This window comes from Nelumbo lutea, chromosome 1, assembly GCF_056320005.1.
Source record: "Nelumbo lutea isolate HS-2025 chromosome 1, American lotus-T2T, whole genome shotgun sequence".
Classification (NCBI taxonomy): Eukaryota; Viridiplantae; Streptophyta; class Magnoliopsida; order Proteales; family Nelumbonaceae; genus Nelumbo; species Nelumbo lutea.
The window spans coordinates 166,211,195-166,226,613 of record NC_142684.1 but is presented as its reverse complement, the minus strand read 5'-3'; the positions used below and the strand labels follow the sequence as shown (position 1 = coordinate 166,226,613).

The following is a 15,419-nucleotide window of genomic DNA, read 5'->3' as shown; positions in this document are numbered from 1 at the left end:
TGGACCAATGATTTAGATAGATTTTAATTTAGGATTTCTTAGCTTTCATTAGAGTTTTGATTTATTTGTTGATCAGATAAGAAATGTTCAATTTAGTATTGGTAATTGTTTCCTAAATCCTCGTGGGAACGATACTTCACTCACTACTTTATTACTTGAACGGCTAGTGCACTTGCTAGTGTCACAATGAGCCACACATCAAGTTTTTGGCGCCGTTGCCGGGGATTTATAGAAGCAATATTAGGAAACATTGAGCATTCTTAATCTGGTATCATTCAGCATTGCATTCATAGTTGGTTTAATTTGCTTAACTTTACATTTTAGTTTTGAATGCAACTGCTGTACTACTGTAGTTATGTTTCTTCTTTCTTAAGTAGATTACTTTCTTTTTTTTTTTGTTTCTGTTTCATTTTAATAAAGGCATATTTGATTTCTATTCAATCTTGGTGTTGTTCCCTTCAAAATGAAAAAAAAAAAGGAAAAAAATTCACATAAAGATGAGTGTTGCAGATCTGAGTTGCATTTGGCACTCAGATCAGCAGATTTCAGATCTGCAGCACTCAGCCGAAAAGAGTTGCTTGTGTTTCAGATTTTATTATTCTTTTCTTTCATTACAAAAAAAAAAAAAACAAATGAAAAAAAAAAGGGGAGATCTTTTGAACAACAAGAGGAGCAATTGAGAATTCGGATCAGAATTCAGATTTGAATTCACATCTGAATTCTGCTATTGCAGATCTGCAACAGTTCAGATCTGAGTTCCTCTGAACTCAGACCTGAACTGATGAAATTTTGAGGGGAATTGGGTGTCATCACCACCCCAATTCACCCTAGGGTACTTCTACTATTCCCCAAAAACAATTTGGTAGAAATAACTGAAGGTAAGGCAATTGAGATTTCAGATCCGAACTCAGACTTGAGTTCAGACCTGAACTCTGCTATAGCAGAACTGCAATACTCAAAAAAAAAAAAAAAAATCTGTTCTCAGCCCTTTATTATTATTTTCTTTCATTACAAAAAGAAAAAAATATATATTTAGATAGTGAAAAAAAAAAGAAAGAGAAAGAACCATGGAAACCAAGGATTCGGATCAGAACTCAGATCTGAGTTCTGCTGTAGCAGATCTGCAACAGTTCAGATCTGAGTTCTCTTGAACTCAGACCTGAACTGATGTAAATTTAAAGGATAATTGGGGGTTATCGTCACCCCAATACACCCTACAAAAAATCTGCTATCTCCCAAAAACAATTGGATAGTCATGGTTGAAGAAATTCGGATCTGCAACCACCTAGATCTGAACTGGGGTTGTGAACAGAGCAGGATACAGGGCATACTTTGCTGTATTAAATAACTTGTACTCCGATCTATCTAAGCTGATTTGGTTGAAGAAAAGTATATTTAATCTGAGAATTTTTTTTATGCCTCAAGAGATTTCATGAAAAGTGGCACTTCCACACCATTTTTCTATTAGAGTTCAGACCTATAGCAGGGCTACTATAGCAGACCTGCTACAGCAAGACTGAACCAGGGCAGGTTTTGAACAGGTTTGTATTACAATTAACATTACTAAATTGGCACTGTGAATTGTCCTAGGCAGATCTTTGAAATTTTTTTTCAAGATAGATAGCTCTGATTTCAGCTGTGCATGAATAGAAAGTCTAACAGATCTGAATGGGTGTGTGCAGCCGTGTGTACTACATTCCAATAAGTGTATACTCCATCAAGGGCTACATTGATGGAGCCATGTTTCTTCTCTTGATACTTGATTGTTCCATCCTTAGTTTCAGTTTTAATGTAGCTTATGCAAATCAAATTTCTCTTCTTCTTTTGGTTCTAAAAAAAAAAAATACAAATAAATAAATAAATAAATCTCAAAATGAGTTCAGATCTGAATTGCATTCATCAATCAGACCTGCACTCATCCAAAAAGATTTTGGTTGCATTGCTGTATTTTGTTTTAGTTTTCTTCCTTTAAAAAAAAAAAAAAAAAAAGAAGGAAAGAAAAGAAAAATAGAAAAAGAAAAGAAAAAGAAAATAAGATCCCAGCATCCACACCATGGTGAATACAGGTCTGATTTCAGATTATTTTTTTCTACTGATTGATTTCGGTTTTGTGCAGATCTATATACAGCATGTTTCATTGCTAATATCAGTAGGTTATCCTACTGAATTGCTCAGTTTTAGTATGGCTACTCCATCTGGTGTTTGGTGATGCATAGCTCATCAAAACAGTGGGCTCAGATCTAATATTTAGTAGCCTTCCAATATGGAAATCAGACCTGAGCACAACTGTACTGTTATCAGCAGCTGCTATTATATTTATTGTTGTTCTTAGTGGCTTCTGAGATTTCAGAGCTGATCTCAATTTTGTGTAGAACTGATGTCTGAATTGCTATCAATCCTTTGTACATTGACTTCAGTTTAGTGTATTGACCTTCAGTAGCACAGAAGAGCCTTTTAATATGAAACTCAGACCTGAACACAATCACTGCTGATCCGCACTTGGCTGTCCTCAGTAGCTGCTAAGATTTCATAACTGTATATTACTGTTCTCAGTAGCTACTGAGATTTCAGCTCTCAGCAGTTTAGATCTGTGTAATTAAATCCCGTCCCTGATTTCAGCAATATAAAGAAGAGGAATTTGTAAACTGTTGTTCTACTCAGAGATTACTGAATTCAGACCTGTTTGTAAATTGCTACTGAATTCTGTATATTGAATAAAATGTTGATATGCTTTTAGTTAGCTGCATTTATTTATTTTAGGATGTAGGTTTGTATATTCCAATACTTCACTTTACATTTTCAGTTGTAATAGGATTAGTTATTTATTTTCTTTTGTGAATATTGGCCTTTTTATTGCTTTGACCTTTACAGTTTATGACAAGCAGACCTGAACTGGAAGAGATCCTTTACGACCCGGAGATTGAACGGACTCTCCGTGTCCGTTTGAGAGCTGCTAAGCAAGTCAGACAAGAAGCACAAGAAATGGCTGAACAAAGAACTATGATGGATTATGCCAAGCCTACCCTCACCGGGACTGTCTCCAGCATTATCAGGCCAACTATTGCTGCCAATAACTTCGAAATTAAACCGGCCATAATCCAAATGATACAAAATACGGTTCAGTTTTGTGGTATGGCCCATGAGGATCCGAATGCCCATATTGCTAACTTCTTGGAAATCTGTGACACCTTCAAACACAATGGGGTAAGTGATGATGCCATCCGGCTGAGGTTATTCCCATTTTCTTTGAAGGATAAAGCCAAAGCTTGGTTGAACTCATTACCGGCAGGATCTATAGCCACATGGGACGAAATGGCCAGCCGTTTTCTCTCTAAATATTTTCCCCCTTCTAAAACTGCTAAAATGAGGAATGACATCACTACTTTTTTCCAGCAAGAGGGGGAATCTCTCTATGAGTCCTGGGAACGTTACAAGGAGCTACTAAGGAGGGTTCCTCACCATGGCCTTCCGATTTGGCTGCAGGTGCAAACATTTTATAATGGTCTGACCGATTCAAACAAGACCATCTTAGATGCAGCAGCTGGGGGCTCCATAAACAATAAGACTCCTGAGGTTGCCCATGCACTCATCGAGGAGATGGCAGCCAATAACTACCAATGGCATTCAGAAAGGACACCAGTTAGAAAGCAGCATGGCCTTCATAATGTGGATACATACACAGCTCTCTCTGCACAAATAGGAGCACTTAGAAAAAAATTTGATGAGATGCAGATGGAAGCTATGCATATACAGTATGATAAGTGTGGGGGAGGCCATGATAGCACTGAATTCCAAGTTGGCAGTCAGACTTTTCAGTCCACAGAACAAGTAGACTTTGTTGGCAACTTTACAAGACAGCCAGGAAATCAGTACCATCATGCCCATAACCCCGGATGGAGAGGCCACCTGAATCAGCATGCACCTAAGCCTTTCCACCAAAACTTCTATCAGCCGGAACCAAAATCTAACTTGGAGGAGCTGATGACCAAGTTCATAGCTAGTGCGGAAAATAGATTTCAGAAAAACGAAACATCGATAAGGAACTTGGAAACTCAGGTTGGGCAACTGGCACAGATGATTTCAGAAAGGGCTCCGGGTACCTTACCTAGTAACACCATGGTAAACCCAAGGGAACAAGAGGCTGTTGGGAGAATTCCCAATTCAGATACTTAGTCATAAACTGTCTTACTTGCTTTTTGTTTTTATTTTTCATAGCATTTAAGTTTAGTTAGTTTTTCTTAGAATTTAATTGAATAAAGATACTGATCTCCTCTTCTAGTTTGCAAGTGATTTCTAGCAGAAGAAGTTTTCCACCGACAACATATTGCAGAATTTAAGAATGATCTTCAGGGAAGTCCTCTAAATACCTCCTATTACTTGATGATGCTCTTGCTAGTTTTATTGTTACTGCCTAACACTACGAACATTGAGGACAATGTTCATCTTAAGTGTGGGGGAGTGAGCCCGAGGCTAGGGTATGAGGGCTGAAACCATGCACCCCAACACACATATGCAGGCAATGACATAACCCAAAAAAAGACTGGAACCCCTCAAGTTCATTACTATTTATTTGATGATTTTTTTTAAGAAGAAATTCAATGAGTTGAGGGAGACTGATGTACTTGTTAAGTTTTTATTCTTGTGAATGACCCAATTTGATATATGCAAGAGAAAAGGGGAGCTGAATATGCCTTTCAGCATGACTAGCCCTAACTTCCTTCATGTGTATGGAAGCCCTTGATTTCATTGTTAATGGTCAAGAGAGCTAGTGCACATCTGAAGTGCTAATTCTTGAGGTTCAATAATTGCAAAGAAGGACAAAAGCCCAAATTGACTCCGCTATTTTGAGTTGAATAGTAAAACTAGCAGCTCAGAACATGAGTCCTACCTCAAGTAAGTGACCAGTGTGAGATGGAGCATAAGATGCACTCACACCAAAAAAAAAAAAAAAAAAAAAAAAAAAAAAAAAAAAAGAGATAGAAAAGTGTGTGAGATGGAGCATAAAATGCACTCACACCGAAAAAAAAAAAAAAAAAAAAAAAAAAAAAAAGAAAAGAAAAGGGTGAGATGGAGCATAAGATGCACTCACCCCTAGAATTAAGAAATTGTGGTGATAGCTGAGGTTCAAAGGGGCACTCTAAAGTTGAACTCTCATTGATATTCAGTTACAGATGTGAAACTTAGTGAAATTTGATTATTAACCTTGACAATTAAGGAGCTGATTTATATATGAATTAGGAGTGAAGGGTAGACTATGATGAAATTCATATTCTCCTTTCCTTGGATCTGATACATATCTTAATTGGTAATTTACAAGAATAAGAGTTGAGCACTTACAAAAGTTCCCCGACTACTCAATGCATTTCTATCTTAAAAAGTTCACCAGGTAAATGGTGAGAACAGAAGGGGGGAATGTTAAGTTTATGGCTGATGTCTTTGCTTGAGGACAAGCAAAAGCTTAAGTGTGGGGGTATTTGATGAACTTACAATTTATCTATAATTTTTGAGGACTTTAGCATGGAATTTTATGCTGGTTTTATTAATTTTTGCCTTAATTTAGCTTAATGCTAAGAATAAGTTCAGGGATAATCAATCCAAGAAAAGGAAGGAAAAAGGCAAGAAAAGAAGGTTCAAAAAGACCAATTTCAGTCCAGCCCGGTCATGGAAGCAAGAGAGAGCACTTCGGCCCAAAAAGAGCAAGTGAATTCCTTGAGAAAACCCAAGAAAATAAAGCCTAGCTATGAGGAGAATTCGGCCCAGCAAGGAAGGCCCATTTTTAGCCCAAATAACAGCCTAGAGTGTAGCCCACATGAGCTCAAAAGCAAGCTAAGTTGTAGCCCAAATAGCAGCCCAAAGGGAGCTAGGGGCGGCAACTTCTAGGAGTTTCTTGAAGAGAAGGAGGGAGCACTCTAGAAGGTTCATGAGGGGTGTAATACACCCCATTCTAGAGGCTTCAAGAAGGGGCAAGAGCCCCCTTGAAAAACTATATAAGGAGGCCTCTAGGAGGGGAGAAAGTTGTTCAATTGCTTGAGAGAAAGGCTCTCCCACTCTTAGAGGTTCAGCCACCTTGAGAGAAGAGAAGAGAAGAAGGCTAGGCGCAAGGAAGAAGAAGAAGAAGGGCTGAAGGAAGTTCAAGACAAGCAAGCTAGAAGAAGAAGGTGAGTTCGAATTGAGGGATTGTGATTCAAAGATTTTTTGTAATAAATCATTTGTAGTTTCATTCTCTTTTGATTTGAATTCAGTTTCTTAGTTATATGTTCTTTCTTCTTTCTCCTTGTTTCCATTCTTCCTTGATGTATTTCAGCTTGTAAAATTTCAGTTCAGCAATCTAATTCTTTTTGATTCATTCAAATGATCATGCATTGTACTTGAAGTTTCTTGAATAAGGGTGTGATTGCAGATCAATTCGGCCAACTAACCTTCAAAACTCAGATCTGAATTCTCAGATCTGAGATTGCAAGATCTGAATTGCTTGAAAGAGAATTCAGATCTGCAAATTTCAGATTGGGCGAATTAATCTACAGCTTGGAATTCCTAGAGTGCTTGAGAGAGACTCTAGGAATTCAGATCTACTATTCAAGAACTGAATTGAGTGCAAGGTTAGAGATAACTTGCACAATTCAGTTGGTGATCAATTCAGATTTGAATTGATGCCTTAGAAGTGTTTGAAGAAATGCATGCATGGGGATTAGATTCTTGCTAGAGATAGAAGAACCGTCACTCATGCATAGGATGAACATGCGCTTGAGAGAGGCTGTTCATGACCTTGGGGTTTCATCAAACCAAGGCTCAATCATGATTCATTCGAATGATCCAAATTGATAGATTGCTGAATTCTGAGATTGACATTTACTGCTTACTCTTCTAACCTGAATTGAAGGCAATTGGACCAATGATTTAGATAGATTTTAATTTAGGATTTCTTAGCTTTCATTAGAGTTTTGATTTATTTGTTGATCAGATAAGAAATGTTCAATTTAGTATTGGTAATTGTTTCCTAAATCCTCGTGGGAACGATACTTCACTCACTACTTTATTACTTGAACGGCTAGTGCACTTGCTAGTGTCACAATGAGCCACACATCAAGTTTTTGGCGCCGTTGCCGGGGATTTATAGAAGCAATATTAGGAAACATTGAGCATTCTTAATCTGGTATCATTCAGCATTGCATTCATAGTTGGTTTAATTTGCTTAACTTTACATTTTAGTTTTGAATGCAACTGCTGTACTACTGTAGTTATGTTTCTTCTTTCTTAAGTAGATTACTTTCTTTTTTTTTTTGTTTCTGTTTCATTTTAATAAAGGCATATTTGATTTCTATTCAATCTTGGTGTTGTTCCCTTCAAAATGAAAAAAAAAAAGGAAAAAAATTCACATAAAGATGAGTGTTGCAGATCTGAGTTGCATTTGGCACTCAGATCAGCAGATTTCAGATCTGCAGCACTCAGCCGAAAAGAGTTGCTTGTGTTTCAGATTTTATTATTCTTTTCTTTCATTACAAAAAAAAAAAAAACAAATGAAAAAAAAAAGGGGAGATCTTTTGAACAACAAGAGGAGCAATTGAGAATTCGGATCAGAATTCAGATTTGAATTCACATCTGAATTCTGCTATTGCAGATCTGCAACAGTTCAGATCTGAGTTCCTCTGAACTCAGACCTGAACTGATGAAATTTTGAGGGGAATTGGGTGTCATCACCACCCCAATTCACCCTAGGGTACTTCTACTATTCCCCAAAAACAATTTGGTAGAAATAACTGAAGGTAAGGCAATTGAGATTTCAGATCCGAACTCAGACTTGAGTTCAGACCTGAACTCTGCTATAGCAGAACTGCAATACTCAAAAAAAAAAAAAAAAAATCTGTTCTCAGCCCTTTATTATTATTTTCTTTCATTACAAAAAGAAAAAAATATATATTTAGATAGTGAAAAAAAAAAGAAAGAGAAAGAACCATGGAAACCAAGGATTCGGATCAGAACTCAGATCTGAGTTCTGCTGTAGCAGATCTGCAACAGTTCAGATCTGAGTTCTCTTGAACTCAGACCTGAACTGATGTAAATTTAAAGGATAATTGGGGGTTATCGTCACCCCAATACACCCTACAAAAAATCTGCTATCTCCCAAAAACAATTGGATAGTCATGGTTGAAGAAATTCGGATCTGCAACCACCTAGATCTGAACTGGGGTTGTGAACAGAGCAGGATACAGGGCATACTTTGCTGTATTAAATAACTTGTACTCCGATCTATCTAAGCTGATTTGGTTGAAGAAAAGTATATTTAATCTGAGAATTTTTTTTATGCCTCAAGAGATTTCATGAAAAGTGGCACTTCCACACCATTTTTCTATTAGAGTTCAGACCTATAGCAGGGCTACTATAGCAGACCTGCTACAGCAAGACTGAACCAGGGCAGGTTTTGAACAGGTTTGTATTACAATTAACATTACTAAATTGGCACTGTGAATTGTCCTAGGCAGATCTTTGAAATTTTTTTTCAAGATAGATAGCTCTGATTTCAGCTGTGCATGAATAGAAAGTCTAACAGATCTGAATGGGTGTGTGCAGCCGTGTGTACTACATTCCAATAAGTGTATACTCCATCAAGGGCTACATTGATGGAGCCATGTTTCTTCTCTTGATACTTGATTGTTCCATCCTTAGTTTCAGTTTTAATGTAGCTTATGCAAATCAAATTTCTCTTCTTCTTTTGGTTCTAAAAAAAAAAAATACAAATAAATAAATAAATAAATCTCAAAATGAGTTCAGATCTGAATTGCATTCATCAATCAGACCTGCACTCATCCAAAAAGATTTTGGTTGCATTGCTGTATTTTGTTTTAGTTTTCTTCCTTTAAAAAAAAAAAAAAAAAAAAGAAGGAAAGAAAAGAAAAATAGAAAAAGAAAAGAAAAAGAAAATAAGATCCCAGCATCCACACCATGGTGAATACAGGTCTGATTTCAGATTATTTTTTTCTACTGATTGATTTCGGTTTTGTGCAGATCTATATACAGCATGTTTCATTGCTAATATCAGTAGGTTATCCTACTGAATTGCTCAGTTTTAGTATGGCTACTCCATCTGGTGTTTGGTGATGCATAGCTCATCAAAACAGTGGGCTCAGATCTAATATTTAGTAGCCTTCCAATATGGAAATCAGACCTGAGCACAACTGTACTGTTATCAGCAGCTGCTATTATATTTATTGTTGTTCTTAGTGGCTTCTGAGATTTCAGAGCTGATCTCAATTTTGTGTAGAACTGATGTCTGAATTGCTATCAATCCTTTGTACATTGACTTCAGTTTAGTGTATTGACCTTCAGTAGCACAGAAGAGCCTTTTAATATGAAACTCAGACCTGAACACAATCACTGCTGATCCGCACTTGGCTGTCCTCAGTAGCTGCTAAGATTTCATAACTGTATATTACTGTTCTCAGTAGCTACTGAGATTTCAGCTCTCAGCAGTTTAGATCTGTGTAATTAAATCCCGTCCCTGATTTCAGCAATATAAAGAAGAGGAATTTGTAAACTGTTGTTCTACTCAGAGATTACTGAATTCAGACCTGTTTGTAAATTGCTACTGAATTCTGTATATTGAATAAAATGTTGATATGCTTTTAGTTAGCTGCATTTATTTATTTTAGGATGTAGGTTTGTATATTCCAATACTTCACTTTACATTTTCAGTTGTAATAGGATTAGTTATTTATTTTCTTTTGTGAATATTGGCCTTTTTATTGCTTTGACCTTTACAGTTTATGACAAGCAGACCTGAACTGGAAGAGATCCTTTACGACCCGGAGATTGAACGGACTCTCCGTGTCCGTTTGAGAGCTGCTAAGCAAGTCAGACAAGAAGCACAAGAAATGGCTGAACAAAGAACTATGATGGATTATGCCAAGCCTACCCTCACCGGGACTGTCTCCAGCATTATCAGGCCAACTATTGCTGCCAATAACTTCGAAATTAAACCGGCCATAATCCAAATGATACAAAATACGGTTCAGTTTTGTGGTATGGCCCATGAGGATCCGAATGCCCATATTGCTAACTTCTTGGAAATCTGTGACACCTTCAAACACAATGGGGTAAGTGATGATGCCATCCGGCTGAGGTTATTCCCATTTTCTTTGAAGGATAAAGCCAAAGCTTGGTTGAACTCATTACCGGCAGGATCTATAGCCACATGGGACGAAATGGCCAGCCGTTTTCTCTCTAAATATTTTCCCCCTTCTAAAACTGCTAAAATGAGGAATGACATCACTACTTTTTTCCAGCAAGAGGGGGAATCTCTCTATGAGTCCTGGGAACGTTACAAGGAGCTACTAAGGAGGGTTCCTCACCATGGCCTTCCGATTTGGCTGCAGGTGCAAACATTTTATAATGGTCTGACCGATTCAAACAAGACCATCTTAGATGCAGCAGCTGGGGGCTCCATAAACAATAAGACTCCTGAGGTTGCCCATGCACTCATCGAGGAGATGGCAGCCAATAACTACCAATGGCATTCAGAAAGGACACCAGTTAGAAAGCAGCATGGCCTTCATAATGTGGATACATACACAGCTCTCTCTGCACAAATAGGAGCACTTAGAAAAAAATTTGATGAGATGCAGATGGAAGCTATGCATATACAGTATGATAAGTGTGGGGGAGGCCATGATAGCACTGAATTCCAAGTTGGCAGTCAGACTTTTCAGTCCACAGAACAAGTAGACTTTGTTGGCAACTTTACAAGACAGCCAGGAAATCAGTACCATCATGCCCATAACCCCGGATGGAGAGGCCACCTGAATCAGCATGCACCTAAGCCTTTCCACCAAAACTTCTATCAGCCGGAACCAAAATCTAACTTGGAGGAGCTGATGACCAAGTTCATAGCTAGTGCGGAAAATAGATTTCAGAAAAACGAAACATCGATAAGGAACTTGGAAACTCAGGTTGGGCAACTGGCACAGATGATTTCAGAAAGGGCTCCGGGTACCTTACCTAGTAACACCATGGTAAACCCAAGGGAACAAGAGGCTGTTGGGAGAATTCCCAATTCAGATACTTAGTCATAAACTGTCTTACTTGCTTTTTGTTTTTATTTTTCATAGCATTTAAGTTTAGTTAGTTTTTCTTAGAATTTAATTGAATAAAGATACTGATCTCCTCTTCTAGTTTGCAAGTGATTTCTAGCAGAAGAAGTTTTCCACCGACAACATATTGCAGAATTTAAGAATGATCTTCAGGGAAGTCCTCTAAATACCTCCTATTACTTGATGATGCTCTTGCTAGTTTTATTGTTACTGCCTAACACTACGAACATTGAGGACAATGTTCATCTTAAGTGTGGGGGAGTGAGCCCGAGGCTAGGGTATGAGGGCTGAAACCATGCACCCCAACACACATATGCAGGCAATGACATAACCCAAAAAAAGACTGGAACCCCTCAAGTTCATTACTATTTATTTGATGATTTTTTTTAAGAAGAAATTCAATGAGTTGAGGGAGACTGATGTACTTGTTAAGTTTTTATTCTTGTGAATGACCCAATTTGATATATGCAAGAGAAAAGGGGAGCTGAATATGCCTTTCAGCATGACTAGCCCTAACTTCCTTCATGTGTATGGAAGCCCTTGATTTCATTGTTAATGGTCAAGAGAGCTAGTGCACATCTGAAGTGCTAATTCTTGAGGTTCAATAATTGCAAAGAAGGACAAAAGCCCAAATTGACTCCGCTATTTTGAGTTGAATAGTAAAACTAGCAGCTCAGAACATGAGTCCTACCTCAAGTAAGTGACCAGTGTGAGATGGAGCATAAGATGCACTCACACCAAAAAAAAAAAAAAAAAAAAAAAAAAAAAAAAAAAAAAGAGATAGAAAAGTGTGTGAGATGGAGCATAAAATGCACTCACACCGAAAAAAAAAAAAAAAAAAAAAAAAAAAAAAGAAAAGAAAAGGGTGAGATGGAGCATAAGATGCACTCACCCCTAGAATTAAGAAATTGTGGTGATAGCTGAGGTTCAAAGGGGCACTCTAAAGTTGAACTCTCATTGATATTCAGTTACAGATGTGAAACTTAGTGAAATTTGATTATTAACCTTGACAATTAAGGAGCTGATTTATATATGAATTAGGAGTGAAGGGTAGACTATGATGAAATTCATATTCTCCTTTCCTTGGATCTGATACATATCTTAATTGGTAATTTACAAGAATAAGAGTTGAGCACTTACAAAAGTTCCCCGACTACTCAATGCATTTCTATCTTAAAAAGTTCACCAGGTAAATGGTGAGAACAGAAGGGGGGAATGTTAAGTTTATGGCTGATGTCTTTGCTTGAGGACAAGCAAAAGCTTAAGTGTGGGGGTATTTGATGAACTTACAATTTATCTATAATTTTTGAGGACTTTAGCATGGAATTTTATGCTGGTTTTATTAATTTTTGCCTTAATTTAGCTTAATGCTAAGAATAAGTTCAGGGATAATCAATCCAAGAAAAGGAAGGAAAAAGGCAAGAAAAGAAGGTTCAAAAAGACCAATTTCAGTCCAGCCCGGTCATGGAAGCAAGAGAGAGCACTTCGGCCCAAAAAGAGCAAGTGAATTCCTTGAGAAAACCCAAGAAAATAAAGCCTAGCTATGAGGAGAATTCGGCCCAGCAAGGAAGGCCCATTTTTAGCCCAAATAACAGCCTAGAGTGTAGCCCACATGAGCTCAAAAGCAAGCTAAGTTGTAGCCCAAATAGCAGCCCAAAGGGAGCTAGGGGCGGCAACTTCTAGGAGTTTCTTGAAGAGAAGGAGGGAGCACTCTAGAAGGTTCATGAGGGGTGTAATACACCCCATTCTAGAGGCTTCAAGAAGGGGCAAGAGCCCCCTTGAAAAACTATATAAGGAGGCCTCTAGGAGGGGAGAAAGTTGTTCAATTGCTTGAGAGAAAGGCTCTCCCACTCTTAGAGGTTCAGCCACCTTGAGAGAAGAGAAGAGAAGAAGGCTAGGCGCAAGGAAGAAGAAGAAGAAGGGCTGAAGGAAGTTCAAGACAAGCAAGCTAGAAGAAGAAGGTGAGTTCGAATTGAGGGATTGTGATTCAAAGATTTTTTGTAATAAATCATTTGTAGTTTCATTCTCTTTTGATTTGAATTCAGTTTCTTAGTTATATGTTCTTTCTTCTTTCTCCTTGTTTCCATTCTTCCTTGATGTATTTCAGCTTGTAAAATTTCAGTTCAGCAATCTAATTCTTTTTGATTCATTCAAATGATCATGCATTGTACTTGAAGTTTCTTGAATAAGGGTGTGATTGCAGATCAATTCGGCCAACTAACCTTCAAAACTCAGATCTGAATTCTCAGATCTGAGATTGCAAGATCTGAATTGCTTGAAAGAGAATTCAGATCTGCAAATTTCAGATTGGGCGAATTAATCTACAGCTTGGAATTCCTAGAGTGCTTGAGAGAGACTCTAGGAATTCAGATCTACTATTCAAGAACTGAATTGAGTGCAAGGTTAGAGATAACTTGCACAATTCAGTTGGTGATCAATTCAGATTTGAATTGATGCCTTAGAAGTGTTTGAAGAAATGCATGCATGGGGATTAGATTCTTGCTAGAGATAGAAGAACCGTCACTCATGCATAGGATGAACATGCGCTTGAGAGAGGCTGTTCATGACCTTGGGGTTTCATCAAACCAAGGCTCAATCATGATTCATTCGAATGATCCAAATTGATAGATTGCTGAATTCTGAGATTGACATTTACTGCTTACTCTTCTAACCTGAATTGAAGGCAATTGGACCAATGATTTAGATAGATTTTAATTTAGGATTTCTTAGCTTTCATTAGAGTTTTGATTTATTTGTTGATCAGATAAGAAATGTTCAATTTAGTATTGGTAATTGTTTCCTAAATCCTCGTGGGAACGATACTTCACTCACTACTTTATTACTTGAACGGCTAGTGCACTTGCTAGTGTCACAATGAGCCACACATCAAAAGTCATTTAAAAGAACCTGGGAGCAGCTTCAATAGGTAATCTAAGATGGTTCAGTCAGTCAGTCACATGCATAGAAGACTATCTACAGCAACTATAAGAAGAAGCAATCTGTTGCAAGTTGAAGGGGCTAGAAGAGATAGGGGCGTACCAAAAAGGACATGGGTTGAAATAGTAAGAAATTATTTAAGCACTCATATTTTAACAACGGATATAGCACTAAAAAGAAAAGAATGGTGAAACAGGATTCATATAGCCGACCCCATATAGTTGGGATAAGGCTTAGATGATAAAGATGATTTATAAACACTGAAATGTAAATGAATGTGTGTATTGATGGATAATTGTTCACATTATTAGTTGCTAATAACAAATATGTAATATTATTTTACAGAGAGAAAAGTGCCAAGCACCCCAAAGATGTAGGATAGAGATATCTTGCAGATATAACTATATATCTTATAGTAACAAATAATAGTTAAAAATTACAAAGACAAGAAGACACCTGCTCACACTTCCCTCTGTTCCCTGGCTGATGAATTTATCCTTGTTGTCCTGCTTCACCTTGATTTTTTCTGCTTCTTTCTGTAGGGGAAAAAGAGGAATATTCCAGTTAAAGTTGATACAAAAGATGTGACTCTTACTAACTAGCACGTAAATCACCAAAATCTATATCAACATTCACATGTATCCTCTACGTTGACATTGAGACTAGACACACTGATAATTTTCACCCAATATGCCCATACATTGCCCCCACCCCCCCAAATTAACCATATCTTCTATTCTGGGCCTAACAAGTATCAAGAAATTCCAAGGACAACCAATAGAACAGGAATTAAAAATTGTGATGTGACATATGCAATGAAATGATGATCCATTTCAGGGCCCAAAATGTGTTAAAGTGCCATTCTTTCTTTTGAAGGTTTGTACTGAAAGGAAACCAGTGCAGCAGGATATTTTTGTCAGTGATTTAAAAGGTGCACCTAAGTGCATAGGAAAGGCGCATTTCAAGGTATGTGCCTTGCCCGAGGCAGTCCTTTTGAAATGGCATGCACCTTGTGCACCTTGCACCTCAGCCCAGGCATGCATCTTAGTTTGCATAGTGGCTGGATCAGACCAAGCCCCTTGAGGCAAGCCCAAACAAGCCCGTGTGGTGGTCCTAAATTTGTAGATCATACATACAGAGATTGTATTATTTTCTTTATTTGCAGTTCACTAATAGAGCTGGTAATCAAATGTTGTTTGATGAAGAATGTCTTGTATCAAGAAGGATGAGATAGTAGCAAATAACATTCACTTGTCGCTTCTATAACAAAACCCCATTTTTTTAGCAAGGTTTAGCTGAACACTTTAGCTGTTCAGCGGGCTGTGGAACCAATGATAAGGTTCCACACCAGTATTAAATACATGGGCCCACATCTTTTACAGTGGGGCCCATGAATTA

The 15,419-nt window shown here is 37.6% G+C and overlaps 1 protein-coding gene and 2 non-coding genes across 3 annotated transcripts in view; all 3 read right to left on the bottom strand.

The window, feature by feature from the left end:
- The window catches only part of LOC148878954 (CwfJ-like family protein), a 72,496-nt gene that overhangs the window by 33,205 nt on the left and 23,872 nt on the right, over positions 1-15,419 (bottom strand). The window contains exon 7 of the mRNA XM_088960297.1: positions 14,478-14,557. Within this exon, the coding sequence (XP_088816423.1) occupies positions 14,478-14,557 (80 nt within the window). The remainder of the gene's footprint in view (positions 1-14,477; positions 14,558-15,419) is intronic.
- Positions 3,361-3,467, bottom strand: LOC148878956 (small nucleolar RNA R71). Its single transcript, XR_016106321.1, has one exon. It is a non-coding gene; the product is annotated as a small nucleolar RNA R71 (small nucleolar RNA).
- Positions 10,248-10,354, bottom strand: LOC148878955 (small nucleolar RNA R71). Its single transcript, XR_016106320.1, has one exon. It is a non-coding gene; the product is annotated as a small nucleolar RNA R71 (small nucleolar RNA).